Source organism: Chionomys nivalis, chromosome 22 (genome assembly GCF_950005125.1).
Source record: "Chionomys nivalis chromosome 22, mChiNiv1.1, whole genome shotgun sequence".
NCBI classification, from domain to species: domain Eukaryota; kingdom Metazoa; phylum Chordata; class Mammalia; order Rodentia; family Cricetidae; genus Chionomys; species Chionomys nivalis.
Genome location: NC_080107.1, coordinates 20,585,920 through 20,606,236, shown reverse-complemented (window position 1 = coordinate 20,606,236; position 20,317 = coordinate 20,585,920). Strand labels below are relative to the sequence as shown.

Genomic DNA, 20,317 nt, shown 5'->3' with positions numbered 1-20,317 from the left:
ATGCACGGATGGATGGATGCATGGATGGATGCATGTATGCACGGATAGATGGATGCATGGATGGATGGATAGATGATGGATGGATGCATGCATGGATGGATGCATGCATGCATGGATAGATGGATACATGGATGGATGCATGCATGCATGGATAGATGGATGCATACATGGATGGATGCATGCATGGATGGATGCATGCATGGATGGATGCTGTGGGACAATGGTCTGTGTACCCTGTCACTTGTATTTTTAAAAAACACTGATTGGCCAGTAGCCAGGTAGGAAGTATAGGCAGGGTGACCTGGGAGGAAGCAGAGGTGGGGCAAGGAAAACAAGAGAATTCTGAAAAGAGGAAAGATTCAGTCAGCTGCAGTCATCACCCAGACACAGAGTAAGCAAGATGTGACTGCCTTGCCTAAAAAGGTACCAAGCCATGTGGCTAACACAGACAAGAATAACGGGTTAATGTAAGATGTAAGAATTAATGAATAAGAAGCCTGAGCTACTAGGCCAACCAGTTTATAATTAATGTAGGCTTCTGTGTATTTCTTTGGGACTAAACAACTGCAGGACTGGGTGGGACAGAAACCTTGGTCAACAGATGGATGCATGGATAGACAGGTAGATAAATAGATGATAAACTGATGGCTAGATGGACAGACAGATGGATAGATGGACAGATGATGGATAAATGGGTGATAGAAAGACAGAAAGATGGTAGATAGGTGCTTTGTTGGCCATGTGTATTTACTAATTTGTCTCCAACTGAAAATCACAGCAAACAGAGTAAATAACTAGTCAAAATGAGATCATATGGACAAGCCCATTGGAGCTCTCAGGCAAATTGTTCAGTTTTAGGATAGAGATGAAGGACAGACCCATCCTTCTATGTCAGTGATTTTCAACCTGTGGGTTATAACCCCCGTAGGGGTCACATATCAGATATTCTTGCATATCACATTTGCATTAGAATTCATAACAGCAAGTGAGACAACGAGAAGCTACATGGCAAAAGAATAGATGGTGCATGCTTCCCCTTGTAGAAGATGCCTGCGCGTTCACTATGGAACGGATGACCGACTTCTCTTGCAACCTGGGTTCTAGTAGTTTGTTACATTTCTGGCTGTGTTCGTGGGCCTTAAGAGATGGACGATAGAAGGGTCCATCATATGCTGGCTAAACCACAGAGCTTTCAAAGTTGAGTTCTGAATGCCCCTGGGATGTGTGTGTATTCTCTGTGTCCAGTATCATTCCCTCCCACTTCCCCAGGGAAGAGGAAACATCTACGAAAGGGAGAAAAGCTCTGGGTTGTAATTTATTCTGAAAATCAGCACGGGGCATAAATGTACCTTTCCAGATGCCCTGAGGCTGCCCACTACACCTCTGTATACAAGAATTCCTTCGCAGTTTAGAAAACCCTTCCTGGAACATTAAAAAAAAAAAAAAAGACCACTACAGCAAAAATAAAATATGCCTTTCAGAACTTAGAGACCCTCTATTCCACCGGCCTTTCGGGACCATCATCTAGGTCATTGAAGGTGCCAGTTGAGGTCCTTGGGCAACAAACTCTCTGCAGTACCAGCTCTGGCCACCACAGCACCGCCTTTATATTGGTCTCTTGTATAAGCCAGATAATAACCCAAGATCTAGATGCTCTTTTCCGAGGGATAGATCATTCCAGAATGCTCCTGAAAAATAACTCTCAGTGCATAATCACAAGGAGTTTCTTCTCTAATGTCATTTGCCTGATATGGCTCCCATTCCCTTAGAATCAAAATAGACTAATGGAATTTGGGCAAGGGTAAACAGAATCAATGGAGCCTTCTATCTCTGAGTGCTCTGAGATGGATGAAAGACACTGTACGACAAAGCGTGCCATGATAAAAGCTTTTCAGAGAAGCAGCGCGCTGTCAGGTCGATTACTGATGGCGTAAGTGAGATCCACGCAACTTGTGAGTGGCATATCTGGTGACTTCGGGCTATCATGGCTGGGAGGACAGCATCTGGTCACAGGGAGGGAGAGCCTCCATCCCTGTGCTGTGCCCAGTCCTGGACACACGGAGGCTGTCCTGCCAATCCTGGCTGGACTTGAATACTTGTTTGTACTTTCCTGTGCCTCTTAGAGGAGAAGGCACTCAAGTGTGAAGGAACTTGGCACTGGTCAAGGTTTCTGAGTGCAGCTAAAGAAATCTTGTTTTCTAAAGAGAATTTCTCGCGATTCCTGCATCTGACTTGATGAATGTCATTATTGTCTGATCATCTTAACTATACATTGTATAAGTTGAGTAAACTCTTTTGAGTGTATTCCCGATGCTCTGCACACATTTTTTTAAAAAAGAAAGAAATGGGGGTGGGAACACTGTGTTGTAGAGCATGCGCCAGCAATTCCTGTTGTTTTCGATCTTTAAATGCAGGATTTAGTACTGGAATATTGGGAGGGTTACTATCCCCATTAGATTAGATTAGATTATGTTACAGTTGGGGCTCTCAAAAAGATTTTCATGTGTTCTGAACCTGCATTTTACTAAAAAGGCAGTGTGAGCGCCTGACAAATGTATCCCTCCTACTGTGTGAGGTTGGCTTTGACATTGACTGGCTTCTTGTCACCTACAGGTTGTGTTCTGCCAAAATAGATAGATAGATAGATAGATAGATAGATAGATAGATAGATAGATAGATAGATAGATAGATGGATAGATAGATGGATAGATAACTGACGTGGGTTTGTACACACACACACACACACACACTGGAATCAAAAAGTGAAACTTTGAATGAAAAGGGGAGGGAAATGTGGTTTGTTTGTTTTTTTTTTTTTTGGTTTTTCAAGTCAGGGTTTCTCTGTGGCTTTGGAGCCTGTCCTGGAACTAAAAGGGGAGGGAAATGTATCTTTTTCAGGGTAAATGCTTTCACGTGGTTTTCAAAAACACTTGGAATTCTTTGAGCCTTCCTTCTTTCCGTTACTTCTTTCCTTCTGTCCTTCCTTTCTTCTTTCTTTCCTTTATTTCTTTCTTTTCATTTCCTTCTTTGATTTTTGGTTTGTTTGTTTTATTTATTTGTCTCATTTTCTTCAGCTTCTGATTCTCCTACTTCAACCCCCTGAGCCCTAAGAAAATTAGTCTTTTATCTGTTTCTGATACTGATTTGGAAATAACTTGCTTAGTTTTCTGTAAAGATGATGTTCCGTTTTGTTGCGACATCTGCTTACATCATGTGATAAACCAGAGTGTCTAGTCAAGAGCCAGTTAGAACTTCACATTTAAAACCATGTCAACATAGCTACAGCTCCTACCAGACATAGGCTGTAATTAAATACGTGTATCAGAATAATTTTGAATTGTATTTGACTTAGCATCATTTTTCCCTCTTTTTAAAAGGTTCATTTTCAACTGCTTGCTTTTCTTATTTGTACATATGTGTCTGTGCATACAAGTACAGGTGCCTGCAGAGACTAGAGGGATGTGACCCTCCGGAGCTGGAGTTATAGGCAGCTGTGAGTCACCTGACATGGGTGCTAGGAATTGAACATAGGTCCTCTGAATATGCTAACTGCAGAACCCCTAAAACTTTATTGTTATTATCTGTATTTATGTGTATGTGTATCAGTGAATGCTGCATGGGTGCAGGTGTTCATGGAGGCCAGAAGAGGGCATCAGAGCCCATGGAATGAAGTTATAATTAAAAGCCATCTATCAAGAGCGCTGGGATCCTTGCTCGTGCTCTCTCTCCTTCTGCTCCTCCTTTGGATGGTGAGACTTCAGTCCAGTGCTCCAATGTTGGTCTCTGTCTCTGTCTTCTTTCATCGCCTGATGAAGGTTAATATTCAGGAGGATGCTTATATGTTTTTCTTTGGGTTCACCTTCTTATTTAGCTTCTCTAGAATCACGAATTATAGTCTCAATGTCCTTTATTTATGGCTAGAAACCAAATATGAGTACATCCCATGTTCCTCTTTTTGGGTCTGGCTTAACTCACTCAGGATAGTGTTTTCAATTTCCGTCCATTTGTATGCAAAATTCAAGAAGTCGAGCAAGGAACTCAGGACCGCGAGGGGTGCACCCACACACTGAGGCAATGGGGATGTTCTATCGGGAACTCACCAAGGCCAGCTGCCCGGGGTCTGAAAAAGCATGGGACAAAACCGGTATCGCTGAACATAACGGACAATGAGGACTACTGAGAACTGAAGAACAATGGCAATGGGTTCTTGATCCTATTGCACGTAATGGCTTTGTGGGAGCCTAGGTAGTTTGGATGCTCACCTTACTAGACCTGGATGGAGGTGGGTGGTCCTTGGACCTCCCACAGGGCAGGGAAACCTGCTTGCTCTTTGGGCTGAGGAGGGAGGAAGACTTGATTCGGGGAGGGGGGGGAATGGGAGGTGGTGGTGGGGAAGAGGCAGAAATCTTTAATAATTAAATTAATTAATTAATTAATAAAAAAAAGAGCGCTGGGAATCAAATTCAGTTTCCCTAAAGAAGAGTATGTCCTCTTAACCACAAAGTCATCTTTCCCATGTCTATAGTCAACTCCTTTTGTTGTTTGTTTGTTTTGAGAGAGATGAGATTCTTGCTATATAATCTTGGCTGGTCTGAAACTCACAGTGTAGACCAGGCTAGACTTGAACTCAACAGAGATCTGACTACCTCTGCCTCTAAGTGCTGGTACTAAAGGCATGCGTGCGTCACCACACCTGGTCTCTGTAGTGTGTTCTTACTGGATTTCTGTTATCTACAAGAGAAATAAAAGCATATGTATTTACATTTTAAACCTTTCTTGAAAGTTTCAAGAAATTCCAAGCTATTTCCGCCTTTCATTCATTTCAAGGCTTTCTCACATGTGTGCTTGCCTGGCTTTACTTGGCCCAGTCACTAACCTCGTATGTTTGGTGAGTATTCATGGCTAGGTATGATATAGTCACCTGTAATCCCAGTGCTTGGGAGCCTGAGACAGGAGGACTGTGAACCTGAAGATGGAGGGAGGGGGCACGGAGGGAGGGAAGAGGGGAGAGAGTGGAGAGAAAGAGAAAAAAAGAGAGGGAGGGTGGGAGAGAGGGATGTGTAATAAGTGAAGGCCCTTGAATCTATAGCATTTCTGGGCCTTTTCCTTGGTTCCATTCTTTGGGGATGGAACTCTCTGTTTAACTACTACTACTACTTTTTCTTCTTCCTTTTTTTCAAAGTAAAAGATATAAGAATAGGGTCAGACCCAGCACTTATTCTAGAAAAGTCTGGCAGACAGTGGAATTCAGATCATAGTCAGTTTTGTGGAATCTGGGTGGTAACTAGAAAGACGACATCTCCGACTTTGGTCTACCTAGCCTTATGAAATAGTAATATTTAAATATAATGTAAATATAAGCTCAAATGACCCCAGAGGAACGTTAGGCAGGCAGCAAATGCAAGTGATATCCCAGTTACGCCAAGGAAAGTTAAACAGGCAGCAAATGCAAGAGATAACCCAGTTACACCAAATCTAAGGATTCGCCCACTACAGCCATCAGCAAATAGTTACTGAACAACCACTAAGCCCAGGAGTGTGAGGAAGGAAGGAAAGACGAAACCCCTTCAACAGCTGCAGTAAGAGGTACTGAGCCATAGCTTACCTCCACAGAGCAGGCCTTTGTGTCGCAGGCAGGAGAAGTTGTCGCACTGGCAGTAAGGTCCGTAGATGCTCCCATAGGGCGATAAGTGGCAGATGCACTGCCCACAATAGCAATCCCCTCTTCCACTGCACGAGGGTTGTCCCGGGGCCTCCTTGCAGGAGTCCATGCTCACCGTGTCCTCGCCGCACTCACAGTGAGGGCCCATGTGGCCGGGGTTGCAGGCACACACCCCACACTGGAAGGAACCGTTCCCGTTGTGGCATTTAGAACTGTTCACTTCTACTTCTCTCTGGCAGTGGCAGTCACATTCTGCGGTGACGAGGATTTCCAGGGTGTCCCCCAGTCCCACAGGCTTTATGATAAGGCTTCGGCTTCTCTTCTCGCAATTGGATATGCTCACGGTCACATTGAAGGATGCCTGGAAAAGAAAACGCTGGTTATCTGCTTCCTCCACCCAGCAGCCTGTAGGACTTTGGGACAAGGCTGGTTGAGACTGGCTTTGCCAAAAGCATTTAGTAGGAAAAGATTGAAAATTTCCCAAGGAGTCCAGCTTTAGCAAGCTGAGCTAGAGTCTGACCCATCTGAATAGTAGTTCTGAAGATCTACTGGGTATCTACTTACCGTATCTCCAACTTTCATGTGGGAGCATTTCTTCTGGTGGGGGAAGAGGATGCCATTGTTACAGAGAGCTGTGAAAGACAGACTGAGTCCTTCTGTGTCTCCCAATACCTCCAGTTCCACCTCAGACCGCAGTTCCTTTAGTGTAGATAAGAAAGGGTTAAATGAAGTCTGAATCAAAAATAAATCCAGCCAGAAGAAGAAACCGAATCGTTTTCATTAAAGGACAAAAGAAAGAACTAGGGAAATGGCTCTGTGGGAAAAGCTTCTTGCTGCAGAAGTGTGAGGGTCTGAGTTCAGGTCTCAGAACCCAGGTAAGGAGGGATCCGGACTGCAAGCCTGTAGCCTGGAGTCTCTGATGAGATGGCAGGTAGAGACACGAGAAGCCTCGGAGGCATACTGGTGTATGTAGCAGTGAATTAACAAGAGAGCCTGTCTGCAACAAAGTGAAAGGTGAGAACCACACCCGCATGCGTGCTGGGACACGCGTGAGTGTGTTCACGCATGTTCAACATCATACACACAAGGAGAAACAACTATACATTAATAAAACTAAATTGATATAAAATTCATCATTTCATTAATCAAGTAAGAACGTGAGATATATATAGAGAAATATATATACAAATATGTTTTATATATATACATATATATATTTCTCAGACATCATCAATGTCAAGATATACTATCTTACGGCAATTGAGCAAATGTGTGTGACAGGCATGTGACAGCTGTTTCGTCCATTCTGGAGAATTCAGGAAAGTCTCCTGACCTGGGTTGCATAACTTGGTTTCAAAAAGATAATTATTTTGCTTATGTACCAGTAGTAAAATATTACAATGCTATCCTTTACTTGAATGCATTGCTGTTCCTTACTTCTCACAGAGCAGCCCCTGCTGCTTGATGAGGAGAGAAGAATCACATCCACCCCCCAACAATGAACAGTTGCTTCACTGAAAACAAATCTACAGCTTGCTGCTTGTTGGGCACATTTCTGCCTACATGACAACTTTTTGTCTTAGTGTTGAATCACAGTTCAAAAATTTTAAGCATGTTTTACAACAGTAACTACACAACGCTTAAAGTAGCAAAAACGCATGTAATAGCTCAAAAGGGCAGTAATCTCAATTGTGGATGAAGACTGTACCATGATAGCCACCTGGCATAGGGTGATGTAAAGACTTCAATAATTACAAAATGGATCTATATTTTCTTTTCTTGCCAGGCTGGATCAAACATAGGGCCTGTGGCTCTACTGAGTTATATCCTCCAGCTTTCCCCAGTGCTCACTACTGAGTCACACCCTCCAGCCCTCCCCAGCACTCACTACTGAGTTACACCTAGCTTTCCCCAGTGCTCACTACTGAGTTACACTCTCCAGCCTTCCCCAGTGCTCACTACTGAGTTACACCCTCCAGCCCTCCAGATTTTCAGGCTGTTAAAGTGTGATGTGTGTGAGAATTGCACCTTGAAGCTATTTGGGAGAATTATCGTGCCTTGAATTTCAAGATAGATCTTGGCAGATCAAGACTGGATTTTTGTTCTGAAAGGTTCTCAACTTGCCTTTCTATTTCTTGACAAAACCAAACTATCAAACAATAAAAACACTTGCCATACTGAGTTGAGATATATTTCAATTCATTCTAAAGGTTTTGAGTTCATACCTATTTTACTGTTGGCATGTATCATCTATCCTGTCTGTCTGTCTGTCTGTCTGTCTATTTGCCTCTGATACTGGTAGTTGAATGTGTTGGTAAGTACTCTATTATTGAGCTATATCCCCTTCACTCATTTTTGACTTTATAAAAACACATTTGGCTTCAATTTTTTATGAAGTATAATTTTGCCAACTGCACAGAAAGGTAATTCTACTTCTTCCAAAATCTGGTATGTGTGTGTATGTGTGTGCAATAGTGCACATTTGTACAAGTGTGTGCAGAAGCCACAGGACAAGTCAGGTGAGACCATCCACCTTGTCTTTTGAGTCTGGTCTCTCATTGGCCTCACACTCACCAAGTTGGCCAGGCTGGCTAGCCAGCAAACTCCAGGTACCTGCCTGTCTCTGCCCTCACAAGAATGGGATTGCAAGCGTGTGCCCTCGCTCCCAGCATTTCTCTATGGTTTCTGGGGATCCAACATTAGTGCTCACACTTGCAAGGTGAGCTCGTTTTTGAACAAGCTATCACCCCAGCCATCCAAAGCGTACTTATATGAGAATCATGAAGAATTAGGGAGAAGTAGTGCTGGAGAGTGTGGCAGAGGGAATCAGAAGCTATGTAAGGAAAGAGGAACGCGTGTGCTGGTGACGATAATAAGGACTAGTGGGTAGCATTGTTTAACGGAAGTGAAGAGAACCTCAGCATTGGAATGAGTACTAGTGTGCAAATTTGATTGGGAATATTATTAACACACATTTCCCAAGGAAAGAATATAAATGCTAATTTATATTTCTCATCATTTCACTCATTAATTTTTTTTTAAAGCGTCGTCTACAAGGCTGGGCAAAGAACACAAATGAATTTCTTCCCAGAGGTTAAATTCCAATAGGGGAGCCGACCCTGGGACCAGTTGCCTTTAGTGTGTAATAAGGGGAGGAAGAAAGTTAGTGAGTGGGTGAGCAAGTGCACAAGCAGTTTTAAGATTTTTTTTAATATCAAGATGGCATTTAAAAATACTTAGCTGATGTTTTAGTCACAAATTGCTTCTGTCTTGCTAGAAGTCAACCAGAAGCCCTTTGCTTTCTCTCAATATATTCTTTCTTCATATAATGAAGAAGATATTCAGTCTATAGTTTCTTCCATTTGAAAGTCCTTTTCAAATATATTTAAGAACAACAGCGTAAAAAAGTAATAAGTTTAGACAAATGTCACAATATCTTGCACACGTCACCTCATAGATCACACTGCTCCAGAAAGAACTCCAGGATAATGTAACTCAGCAGAGTGACAGGTGCTTCTTGGTGTTTCCTTTTATATACACAAGTGTTGTTTTGCCTGTATGTATACCTATGTACTGTGTGTGTACCTGGTGCCAGTGGGGACCAGAAAAGGGCATCAGATCCCCTTGGAACTGGAGTTACAGATGGTTGTGGAATGCCATGTTGGGAATCAAACCCAGATTCTCTGCAAGAGTAGTCAGTGATGTTAACCCCAGAGCCATCTCTCCAGCCCCAAGCCTTGGTATTTTTGAGGCAGTCAATAACAACCCAAGATACCATTCAAATGTGTAATGACTTGATCTTAGCTACCTTGTAAATTCTGTGAGCAATTTGGGAATGCAAAGTGAGACCTACCCTGGAACAGAGCGAGTAGGGATGCGGAGGGGGTTTGCTGATGGGGTGGGTAAACATTTTTGACAATCCCCTGTTTCCTCGTTTGCCTCATTTCTTTGAAGTGGTTAGCAGTCAACACTTTTGAGAGAATAAAGTTAAAGAAAATGAAATGCATTATAATCTAGTGGAGGATTGCTTTGTGATTCTTTTTGATTCTACACATTAGAACTTTAATTAGTGCATTAGGATGGGGGAGGGGTGTTTCTGTGAGTTTTGTTGACAGTTTTTCCTGTCTGGAAGAATTTTAAGGATGAGCTGACATGGTGATTAATTTTTGATGAGCGCTAAGAGAACTGTAACATCTGAGCATTGCTAGGAAGGAAAATCCCCAACATTGGACAGTTTTAGTGGATAGAACTGTGTTTCATTCTTTGAAAAACGACATTTTTGGGAAGGGCCAGCTTGCCTCCCTCCTTGTTGCACAAGTTTCAGAATCGGTGGGGTGATGTCAAAACCACACGGGAGGTATGTTTCTCTCAAAACACGTTCCTCCCCTTCCTCTGAATGCCTACAGGACGTCTGAAAGGAATCTGAGCAGGACAAGCTTTTCTAAAAGCTTCTCAGGTAACTCTGGCCTGTTATTTAATCAAGGAACCCTGGCTTGGCAGACACCCAGTATTAGTGAATGTCATTAAGTATAGGTTATGAATGTGCAATTTTCAAAGATCAAAAATTTGGAGAATTTAATTCATTCATTTTTAGGTAAACACTCTTTTTTTTTTTTTTTTGATTTTTCGAGACAGGGTTTCTCTGTGGTTTTGGAGCCTGTCCTGGAACTAGCTCTTGTAGACCAGGCTGGCCTCGAACTCACAGAGATCCGCCTGCCTCTGCCTCCCGAGTGCTGGGGTTAAAGGTGTGTGCCACCACCGCCTGGCTTTAGGTAAACACTCTTTAAAGAAAGAATAGAGCACTCCAAGAACATCTCCAAAAGTTTTTATGCCTGTCCAAATTGGATTATTGTTGTTGTTGTTGTTATTGTTGTTATTATTGTTATTAATTTTTTGGTCAGGAAGGGAAAATGGTATTTAGGACCAAAATAAAAACAGCAATGGCAACCCAGTGTTGACCAACTGAATTAGACAATGGGGGCAAAGAAAACACAGCAACCTCATCTGTATGCCTTTGTCAAGGAGGGGAATTCAGTCCTCAGTATGGCTCACAAGTCAATGCAAATTAAATAAATAAATAGATCGATTTGTGTCTGTCTTGTGTCCTTCCCTGTTTCTGTGATAAAAACAGTGATAAAAAACAATCTAGGGGACAAATGGTTCATTTCAGCTCCGAGTTCCAGGTTACAGTGGGAAGCCCAGGCTCCCGGAGCCTGAAAGCTACCACGTGATATGTGGCATGTGTCAGAGGAGAGCGTGTCTCACTTTGCTCCCCCAGCTCCTGGCCTGACTGCTCCACTGTGATGGACTCCGACCAGAAACTATGAGCCCAAACCAAACCTTTCTCCCTTAAGCTGTTCTTCTCGAGCTGTCTTATCAGAGCAACAGGGAAAGAAGTTCAGATAGGGCCCTCACTCCTCTGGAGATACAGAATTGGAGACCTGATACAAAGAGGGCTTGATATTTTGGTTTGGGGTCAGGCCTTGTAGTTTTATTTGTGTTTGATCTGCTCTCCTTGAACCTGTGGAGTTGGTTCAACACATAACTATTACTCGCTAGCAATTTATGCTGTTTTTTTTTTGTTGTTTGTTTGTTTGTTTTAGCAGAGAGGAGTCATCACAACTAGAAGTCTTTTCGGTTGTATTTGGGTTTTGCTGTGGCCCAGGCTTCTGCAGGCCACTATTCTACAACAGCCTCAGTTGGGGTCAGGACTTGGTTGTTCTACCTGCTGCTCCATTTGGGAAGATGGGTGAAGTAAGTAGAAATGTATATTTTTGCTGCATGAATGCAGAGGGATTTTCTCTGGATGGGCAGTCCTCCTACAAACAAATGAAAGTGTGCTTCGCTACCTACATCTTAGTGTCTAGATGCCAGTGAAATGCTGAAAAGGAAGCCAACTGCTCGCAAAGTGAGATAGCATACTTCATAAGCAGAGATGATCAGCTGGAGGACGTTCCCAGAGTCTTTCTGAAGCAGTCCCACAGTCGCCCCAGGGATGAGTTTTGCGTAATTCTGTAAACAACAACAAAAGAACAGGGAACCAGTCAATTCTGATTGGTATTAACAATAGATATGTTAAGGGCAGAGTTCATTTGGTTGTCTGTGAGCCCCTCTCTTTAACTCGCCTCAGGAAAGCAGGCCCCAGTAGATTTAAGATGCCACTGGAGAAATCCAGGGACTAGGTTTGCCATACTCCACAGCTGTGATTTATATCACGTCCTAATAAGATTTATATAACATCATTTTTCCAGAAGTTTAGGGAAGACTTCTACAAACGTCTCCTCCTTCTTTTCCCATTGTTGCAGAAACCAAATTTTGGTGCACACAGGGGCAGGGAAGGAATCAGGTGGCTTCAAGTCATTAGGTCTAGAGCTCTTAATGAGCAATCAGTTAGTAGAGAAAGGGAGTGAACTCTTGCATGCTAGCTATTAATTCCCCACCTCTACCTGTAATCAGCAACCCTACAGGGAGTCAGAGTAGTCCTAGAGTTGGGTGGGATTGAGCTTTAATGCATCCTAATCGCTTAGAACCAATCCTAAGCAGTCTGCATTCTCCACTTACATTGACTGTTGTGAGCTGTCCTTTCCACCTGGGGAGGATTTCCACTATGGTCTCATCAACAGCCTAGGCAAGGAGCGTGGCCAAGAGATAAAGTATTGCTGGGAGCAAGCTATCTAGACACGTGACTATTCTCTTTTAAGTTTTATATTGTAATACTTTATTTTCAAATGAAAAGTGTGTTATGTGTGTGTGCGTGTGCACATGCACACATGTGTGTGTGTGTAGGTCAATGTTGAGTGCCTTCTTCTATTTTCTCCACCTTATTTATTGCCTTGGTGTGTGTGCACATTTACATGTGCCTGTAGGAGTATGTGTGTGTGTGTGTGTGTGTGTGTGTGTGTGTGTGTGTAGGCTTATGCTTGATGTCAGGAATCTTTCTAAACCATTATCCATCTTATACACAGAGTCAGGCTTTCTCATTGAACCCAGAGGTTGTCGTTTGGTTAGTTTGGATAGCCAGTGTGATTCATCAATTCTCTCACTCTGGTAGGATTAAAAGCAAGCTTTTAATGTTCACCCAGCTTTTCTGTGGATTCTGGGAATCTGAACCCTGATCTTTGTGAGCTATCTCCCCAATCTTTTTCACCTGATTTTTTGAGACAGGTTCTCTCATTGGAATTTGAGCTTGTCTAGTTGGCCATGTTGGCTAGCTAGCAAACTCCAGGAACCTTTGCTTTTGCCTCCCCAGTCCTGCAATTGCAGGTACCTGCGGTTGCTCATAACCCTCTCTGTTGGTTTGTTTGCTCGTTTGTGTGTTGGTTCTGGGGCTCTGAATCCAGTTTCTCAAACTTGCAGAACAAGCGCTTTACCGACAGAGCCATCTCCACAACCCCAGAAGTGACGTTTTCTGAAGTATTTCTGTCTATCCCTGCCTTCTCTTCAACAGAGACTTTCAAGAATATATCGGTGCTGTTTTTTTTTTTTAAAGAAATGAAGTTATACTTTCAATATTAACTACAATTCTACTATCATCAAAGTCTTTCATAATCCACAGAGAAGTCAAACATGGCAGAAAATACCTAAGATTTTGTGATCCTGGGGAGGCCAAGGTGGGAGTTTTGAGGTCAGCTTGGCCTACACAGCAAATTTTGAGACATATATATATATATGTGTGTGTGTGTGTGTGTGTGTGTGTGAATTTCAGTTTCAAACAAAATAAAGCAAAGATTAAGGAAAGAAATTAAATAGATCCCAGGACCACCAACCACAGGTAGGCACCACCCACCAATGGGCTGGGCCCTCATCCACCAATCACTCATTAAGAAAATGCCTTACAGGCTTGCCTACAGCCCAGTCCTCCCAAGTTGCTTTTGGTCATGGTGTTTCATCATAGCAATAATGACTCTAACTAAGACATCATCTTATTCCAAAGACGATTGAAGCTGTTTAAGAAATACACAAAACTCAATTAGAATAATTATCATTAATTACAATAGTGACTATAAGAAGTCAGGCCCAGTGGGGAGAAGCAGAGGAGTTGTAAAGAGTTCAATGTCAGAATGCAAAGGGCCTGGTGGCCCCAGGGAGCTGTCAGAGGGGTACCCCTGGGGAAATGCTAGCTCTCTCCATCTCTAGTATGGGAATAATGGGCTTCAGTTTTGCGTGTAAATTTTGCAACAATCCATTTACTTCTGTATTCATGTTCACCGTTGCTGGAATCTGAACTCTCAGATGTGCTACCTGCTGCCACTTTGGCGCTGTATCTTTGTATTGAGGGGGTCGAGGGGAGCCATGGCAGGAGGCATACCTCATCTTACTCCTTCCAATCACATCATATTAGAGAAGGCCCCTTCCAGGTCTCGGAGTAAGGGAGAGCTTGTTAAAATGGAGGAAGGCCCTGCTTTGTTGGCTTACCTCTTCATATAAACACAAGTCACAAAGGGCCGTGAAGCAGGAGGCTGTGGTTAATAGCAAACACCTAAACAGGAACTTGAATTCCACTCAGTGGAGTGTGTGGATTTGCCTGATCCTAAAAGAGAAAACTGTGGGAACTTTTGTTCCTGCCAAAGAAAGGTTTAGGTTCTTTGGAAAAGGAATTTCAAGGTCCTTAGCTGGGCACGGAACTTAAAGGACATCTTAGCATCCCCACGGATGAGCTAAGATGAGCTGTTGTAGTTTTGCAAGCACCGGTTCAAGTGGCTCTGAATTTGGGGTTAATTCCTGGCTAATAACGCGAATCCCCTCCGCTTTCTAATGTCTAATTACGATCCTGCATGCGGTATGACATTTGGCATTTGGCTATTAGGACAAGTGGCTAATGTTAATCGCGCTTGCTGATTGCCACTAGAGCCAGGGAACAAAGGAGCTGGCATCCAATAGCAGTAGCCAGGGATGACACTGACAATTATATAGAGGAAAACTATTCATTAATTTTTGAATGCTGATTTTTTTCCTCCCAAAACTATTTCAAATAATTAACTAAAAACATGACAGCTTGGCTTAGTTACCCCAACACGGGGGAAAAGCATACTTTAAATCTTCACAGTATTGTGATCATTGTAAAGATAGAGCAAACGCCTTTCCTTCATTCGAATCTTTAAGCGGTGCTGTAAGTTGTGATTAAGCACGTTTAAAGTTAGAAAAAGTGCTGCTTTTCGTGCATGCTGGAGAACTACAGCCCTGTGACTCAGACAGACGAAGCTGACCCCTGGCATCAGCGGCAGTGAAGGGCATCCGACGCTGACCCCTGGCGTCAGAAGGACGTCAACATGACACGTGAGCTGATTAGAAATGCAAGGGCCCACGTGTGGGCGTGAACGCTCTCTTAGCCTTCTGTGGATTATCCTAATTACAGATGCTCTCGGATTCCCCTGCTCTACCTCCCAGGAGTTCCTGAGCTTGCTTTAAAAAAATGGTGACTGGTTTGTTTAAACAGTATGTTTGCAAGTGGAAAGGGGTCATTCAGTCGGCAGGCATCAGAGGTCACGGTGCCCAAATGCACACCCGCACCCTGACCTCCTCTTCAGAGAGCAACTCCACGCTCGGTGGTGCTTAATGCCTGGTTGTCAGACCCGTTTTAGGTGGGCACACTTGCTAAGAGCAGAGGAATGTGTGTGATCGCACCCATGTCACCTGCGGACTGACAAGAGTGACTTTCTCCTGTGACACACTCTGGCTGAGCACCTTGGTGAGCATTCCTGTGCTTTGGGAAGGCTCTTAGCATTCTGTCTGGCTAGCAAAAGCTCCTAGCAGGCTGTCCATTCCTACTCTGGTATACTTCCTGTTGACCTCCCAAGAGCACCGCTGACTTTTAGGTGGGTGTTTAGTATTGACTGTCCTCTTTCAGGCCATCTTGATTTGGTTTTTGCCCCGCCTGATGGTGAGTCGAGCCCAGATCTTCTCTGTGTAGTCCCGGCTTCAAGCCTGGATCTCTACAGCCTCCTCTTGTAGTATTTTTGCTGTGGTCTCAAAGACTCTTCATCACCTCTGACCTCACGGGCAATCATTTTCCAGGGACGACACTACTCGTGTCTCTTGTTAGATGGTGGAAATCCGAAGCCAAGTTTTCACAAGTTGACTGGAAGTTTTCATAAACAATTTACAAAACGCAATGCTCAGAGCAGCCCTTTGGGCTCTGTGTTTGCTCTCTCCTTTCTATGCAGACGTCCTAAGGTGTCACTGACACCATGACTTTATCTCATGCACAGCACTGTTTTATCTCAGCATCGTGTATTTAGCATTACATTCGCAACCTACTTGAGTGTTTCTGATCTTAAAATATATTTATGAAATATAGTTCATTGAAATGCATTTACCAGAACATTGGTTCATATCTAATCTGCTCACAAATATTTTATGTGATCACATCAAAATTTTTCTTACTTCCTTATCTATTTTTACTCTCTTTTTCCTATTAGTATTATCCACATCTTTCTTTCTATTATACATATATGTACCATATACACAATCAGTATACAGGTCAATGGGTGTTTAAAAGTCAGCAATTATAGCTACCGTGACAACCTTGAGGCTATTTATGTGTGCTACCAATCATGACTGCACCGCCTTCAAAGGTGTGACAAAAACTTCGTACTTGTCACTATAGAATCTAGAGGAGAGGTCTTTGTCTTTGTTACTTTTTCTACAGCCGGGACAAAACACCATGACCAAGGCAACTTAGAGAAGGAAGGATTCACTTGGGCTTAAGGTGCCAGGGACATGGGAGTTCATCATCATCATGGCAGCAGGTAGGCATGGCAGCAAAGCTGCAGCTGAGAGCTCACATCTTAGAGCAAGAGAATAAACTGAGAGCAAAGCCCTATGCTCTAAAAGCCCCCCCCTTTCAGTGGCATACTTCCTCTAGCAAGGCCATACCTTCTAAGCCCCCTAAAATAGTGCCACCAACTGGGGACCAAGTATCCAAGTACATGAACCCATGGGGACAGTCTCATGTAGGCCATCACAATCTTCATGGGTTTAGGGTTAAAAGAAATGTCTTAAGTAGAACCCAAAAATCACTACCCATAAGAAGAGTGGTAAGTAAGACTTCAAAGGAAGCATTCCGTCTATAGATCTGATGTAATCTCCATCAAAGTACAAACAAGTTACATTGTAGCTCTCAGCAAATGGATGTAAAGTCTATACGAAGTATCAAAAGGCCCAGAATAGCCAACTAAAATTGAGAGAGGAAGCTAGATCCAAGACTTACTAAAAAGCTACAATACTCAAAAAGTATGGTTTCGATAAATAGATTAATGAAACAGAATAGAAAGCCCAGAAACCAGCTGACATAAATAAAATCAATGAATCTTTCCCAAAGAGCAAGAACATTGAACAAAACAAAATTAGTCTTCTTAGCAAATGGTACTGAGACAAGTGCACATCTCCCCGACACTGAGTCTAGACACGTATATACATTACCCCTTCCAGAAAATTTAACTCCAACTGGATCACAAACTTACTTGAAAGATGAAAAACCATATCACATAAAAGAAGTTAGAGGAGACGATCTAGTTGGCCTTGACTTTGGGGGATGACATTTTGCTACCAAACCAAAAATTTGATCCACAAGGTGAGGTGTAAACGAAGACAATTCTGATGTGTGGAAGGCAGTTTAAGAGCATGAGAAGATGAACTGAAGACTGAAGGAGAACACCTCCAGAGGACACATCACACAGAGGCTTCTTATTTATGAGTATAAGGACCTCTTAGAACCCAACAAGAAAACAATCTTCTTCTAAAAGGAGCAGAAGACCTGCCCAGATGTCTCACCAAAGAAGAAATGCAGGCATCGAGGCAGACCCTGAAAATTCACTCCATGTCATGCCCTCAGGAAGATACAAATGAAACCACAGTGAGGTACCACCACACATCTACTAAAGGAACGATGTCTGTGGTACTAACATCAAATCAAATTCTCACCAGGGTGTAGACTCAAGAACAACGGGACTCTCATTCATTCCTGGGGGGATGGTAAATGGTATAGCAACTATACACAGTAAACAGTTGCTTCTTTCATACAAAGCAAACCACACTCTGCCCATATAATCCAACTCTCGAGTTCCTTGATATTTACTTAAAATACTTTGAAAATTGTCTACCCCAAATCCAGCATATGTGTGTTATATGACAACTGCATTCATAATTGCCCCAACCTGGAAGCAATCAAAATACATTTCAGTAGGCGAATGTATTGATATACTGAGTGTATCCTGAAGTGATCTGTTATTCCATACTAAAAAGAAAAGAATGACTGAGGCACGCAAAGATATGGAAGGACTTTAAATGTGTATTATGAAGTGGAAAAATCCATCAAAAGGATACATAATATATTATCCCAAGTATATGATGTGGAAATGGTAAATCCATGAAACCAGTAAAAAAGTGGCTGAGGGTGAGCAAGTAGCTCAGTAGGAGGGCACTCACATACCATGTGTAAGACCCTGAATTTAGTACCCAGAACAAGAAAAAAGATCAGTGGTTGAGAGAGAAATGGAGAAGAAGGGAAGGAGGGAGGGAGGGAGGGAGGGAAAGAGGGAGGGAGGGAAAGAGGGAACAGGCAGAGCACAGAGGGCTTCTAGGGAGTGAGTCTAATATGTATGATAATCCATAATGGATACACTGCCTTATGCATTTGCCAAAGCTTAGAAAATGAAAAAGTGTGAACCTTAATGGAAACTATGGATTTGGGGCAATCACAGTGAATCAATACAGTGAGGATTTTTATTCTAACAACTATCCCACCCTGAGGTGGGCAGTAATATGAGAGGCTACGTCTGTGCAGCATGGCACTATATGGGAGATTAATACACCTGCTGCTAAGTTTTGCTGTGAACACAGACTTCTCTAAAAATTAAAAGCATTTTAGAATTAAGAATCTGTTCCCCCCAAAAGATGAGAGCCATAAAATGGGGGAAAGTATCTGTGAGAGATATAAATGATCATGGGTTTGACTTTAGAACATGTAAAAGAGTCTTACCTATCACCATGAAAAGATAACTTTAATAAAAAAAGAACATGCAAGTAACAAACAGATATATACAAAATGTTTCACACCTAAATTTCTAGAACAGAAATTAAGATGACAACAGAATGCTAACGTGCATGTACTAGAAGGACCAAAACTTAAAGAACTGACAGTGATCTCGTCTGCTGGGAGAGAAGGTATAGTTGTCAGGACCCACAGGGGTTGAACACAAACACACTGTATGATTTTTAATTCTTCTCCAAGGCATTTACAGTTCAGAGCCATAGCGTGCATGATTATTTGGAGGCATATGTAGGGAAACACCTTCGTTGTTGTTGATGCTGTCAAGGGTATGCAACTGAGTTGTCATTTAAACTGTGCTTGATTCTGCAAGGGACTCAGAACTGTCAAGGACTAAGGAATACGCAGCTCCTACCTGAATCTCACTACATGAGAAATGAGCCATGGGAGGCGTTACCAGGCTGACTTCAGCATGCATGGCTACTTCCTCTGCCTGCTCCCAAGCCTTTCCCTTTCCCAGGACAAGTCTCCTTGACTGCAGCTACCAACCTAGGGGCCTCACCATGGGGTTGGGAGAGTCTCTACAAGTCTCCTGATGTCACCAAGTATTTCCTACCCTGCAACCATGGAGCTCCTAGACCCTAGGGCATCTGCTGTTATGAGGATTGCATGCATGGGGAGGAGGCGACCTGGACCCCTGCACAGAATCAAAGATCTCACGCTGTTGATAGGGCATAGGTGCCTAGAACCTCCCACATCATTGGGACAATAACTAGAACAATATTCATGCCTTTTTGCCCTTTTATTATTCATAGAAACTCTATTATTTGTAGACTATAATTATCCCTGAATAGATGTCAAATACAGAGATTCAGAGGATTCAGCTAACTTTCTTGAAATTACACCAAGAAGCAGAGCTGGACCCTCCTCTGTTGGCGCCAGACCACTTTTGTCAGGTGCCTACTGGCTCTTTTTACTGTGTGATGTCACTGCTAGAGATCAATGAGCAAAACCAAAAGTGAAGTCATTACTACCCCGCCCCCACTGTCTTTTCCTGTATGTGTATGCAGACACACCCTACTGGAAACTGAACTCACTACCCCGTGCAAGCTAAGTAAGCGCTCTGCCATGGAGCTGTGTCCCTCGCCTGCCGTTGTCTTTTGCTAGTGTTTGGTTCCCAGCATTCCTTGGTTTGCAGATGGCATCCCTCCATTCTCTAACTCCATTCTCCCACAGTATTCTTGCCTCAAGTATCTGACACTCCGTGTTTCTTCTTCATAAAAGGACATTGTTCATATTAGATTGAGAGTCTATGTGTGACCTATGGTAATTAATTGTGCCCCCAATGAGCCTACATCCAAATAAGGTCACATCTGTGGTAACAGAGTTCGATCTCTAACATATCTTTCTGGAGGACATGATTCAGAACACAACGCTATGGTTCTTTCATTGCCTTTAGCCTCACACCCGTAGTTGAATCTGGGCAGGCAGCACCTTGCCCAGGCGCCGCGGCCTAAGTGGTAGAAGCAGACTGTGGCTGTAGGCCAATGCTCACCACCTTACATCAGGCTGCCGTGGGAGGAATGGGTACAAATGCCAGCAGCAAATGAGCATGAGCATCTCATTAGAAAATGAAGATCTCAATGCCTGATACGCGTGCTTAGCAA

At 43.0% G+C, this 20,317-nt stretch overlaps 1 protein-coding gene across 2 annotated transcripts in view; it reads right to left on the bottom strand.

The window, feature by feature from the left end:
* Nucleotides 1–20,317, bottom strand: part of Itgb6 (integrin subunit beta 6) — a 119,950-nt gene that overhangs the window by 23,054 nt on the left and 76,579 nt on the right. For both annotated transcript variants that reach the window (XM_057755175.1, XM_057755174.1), the window contains exons 9-11: nucleotides 11,585–11,674; nucleotides 6,227–6,361; nucleotides 5,606–6,023 (exon numbers count right to left, since the gene is read on the bottom strand). In XM_057755175.1, the coding sequence (XP_057611158.1) occupies nucleotides 5,606–6,023; nucleotides 6,227–6,361; nucleotides 11,585–11,674 (643 nt within the window). The remainder of the gene's footprint in view (nucleotides 1–5,605; nucleotides 6,024–6,226; nucleotides 6,362–11,584; nucleotides 11,675–20,317) is intronic.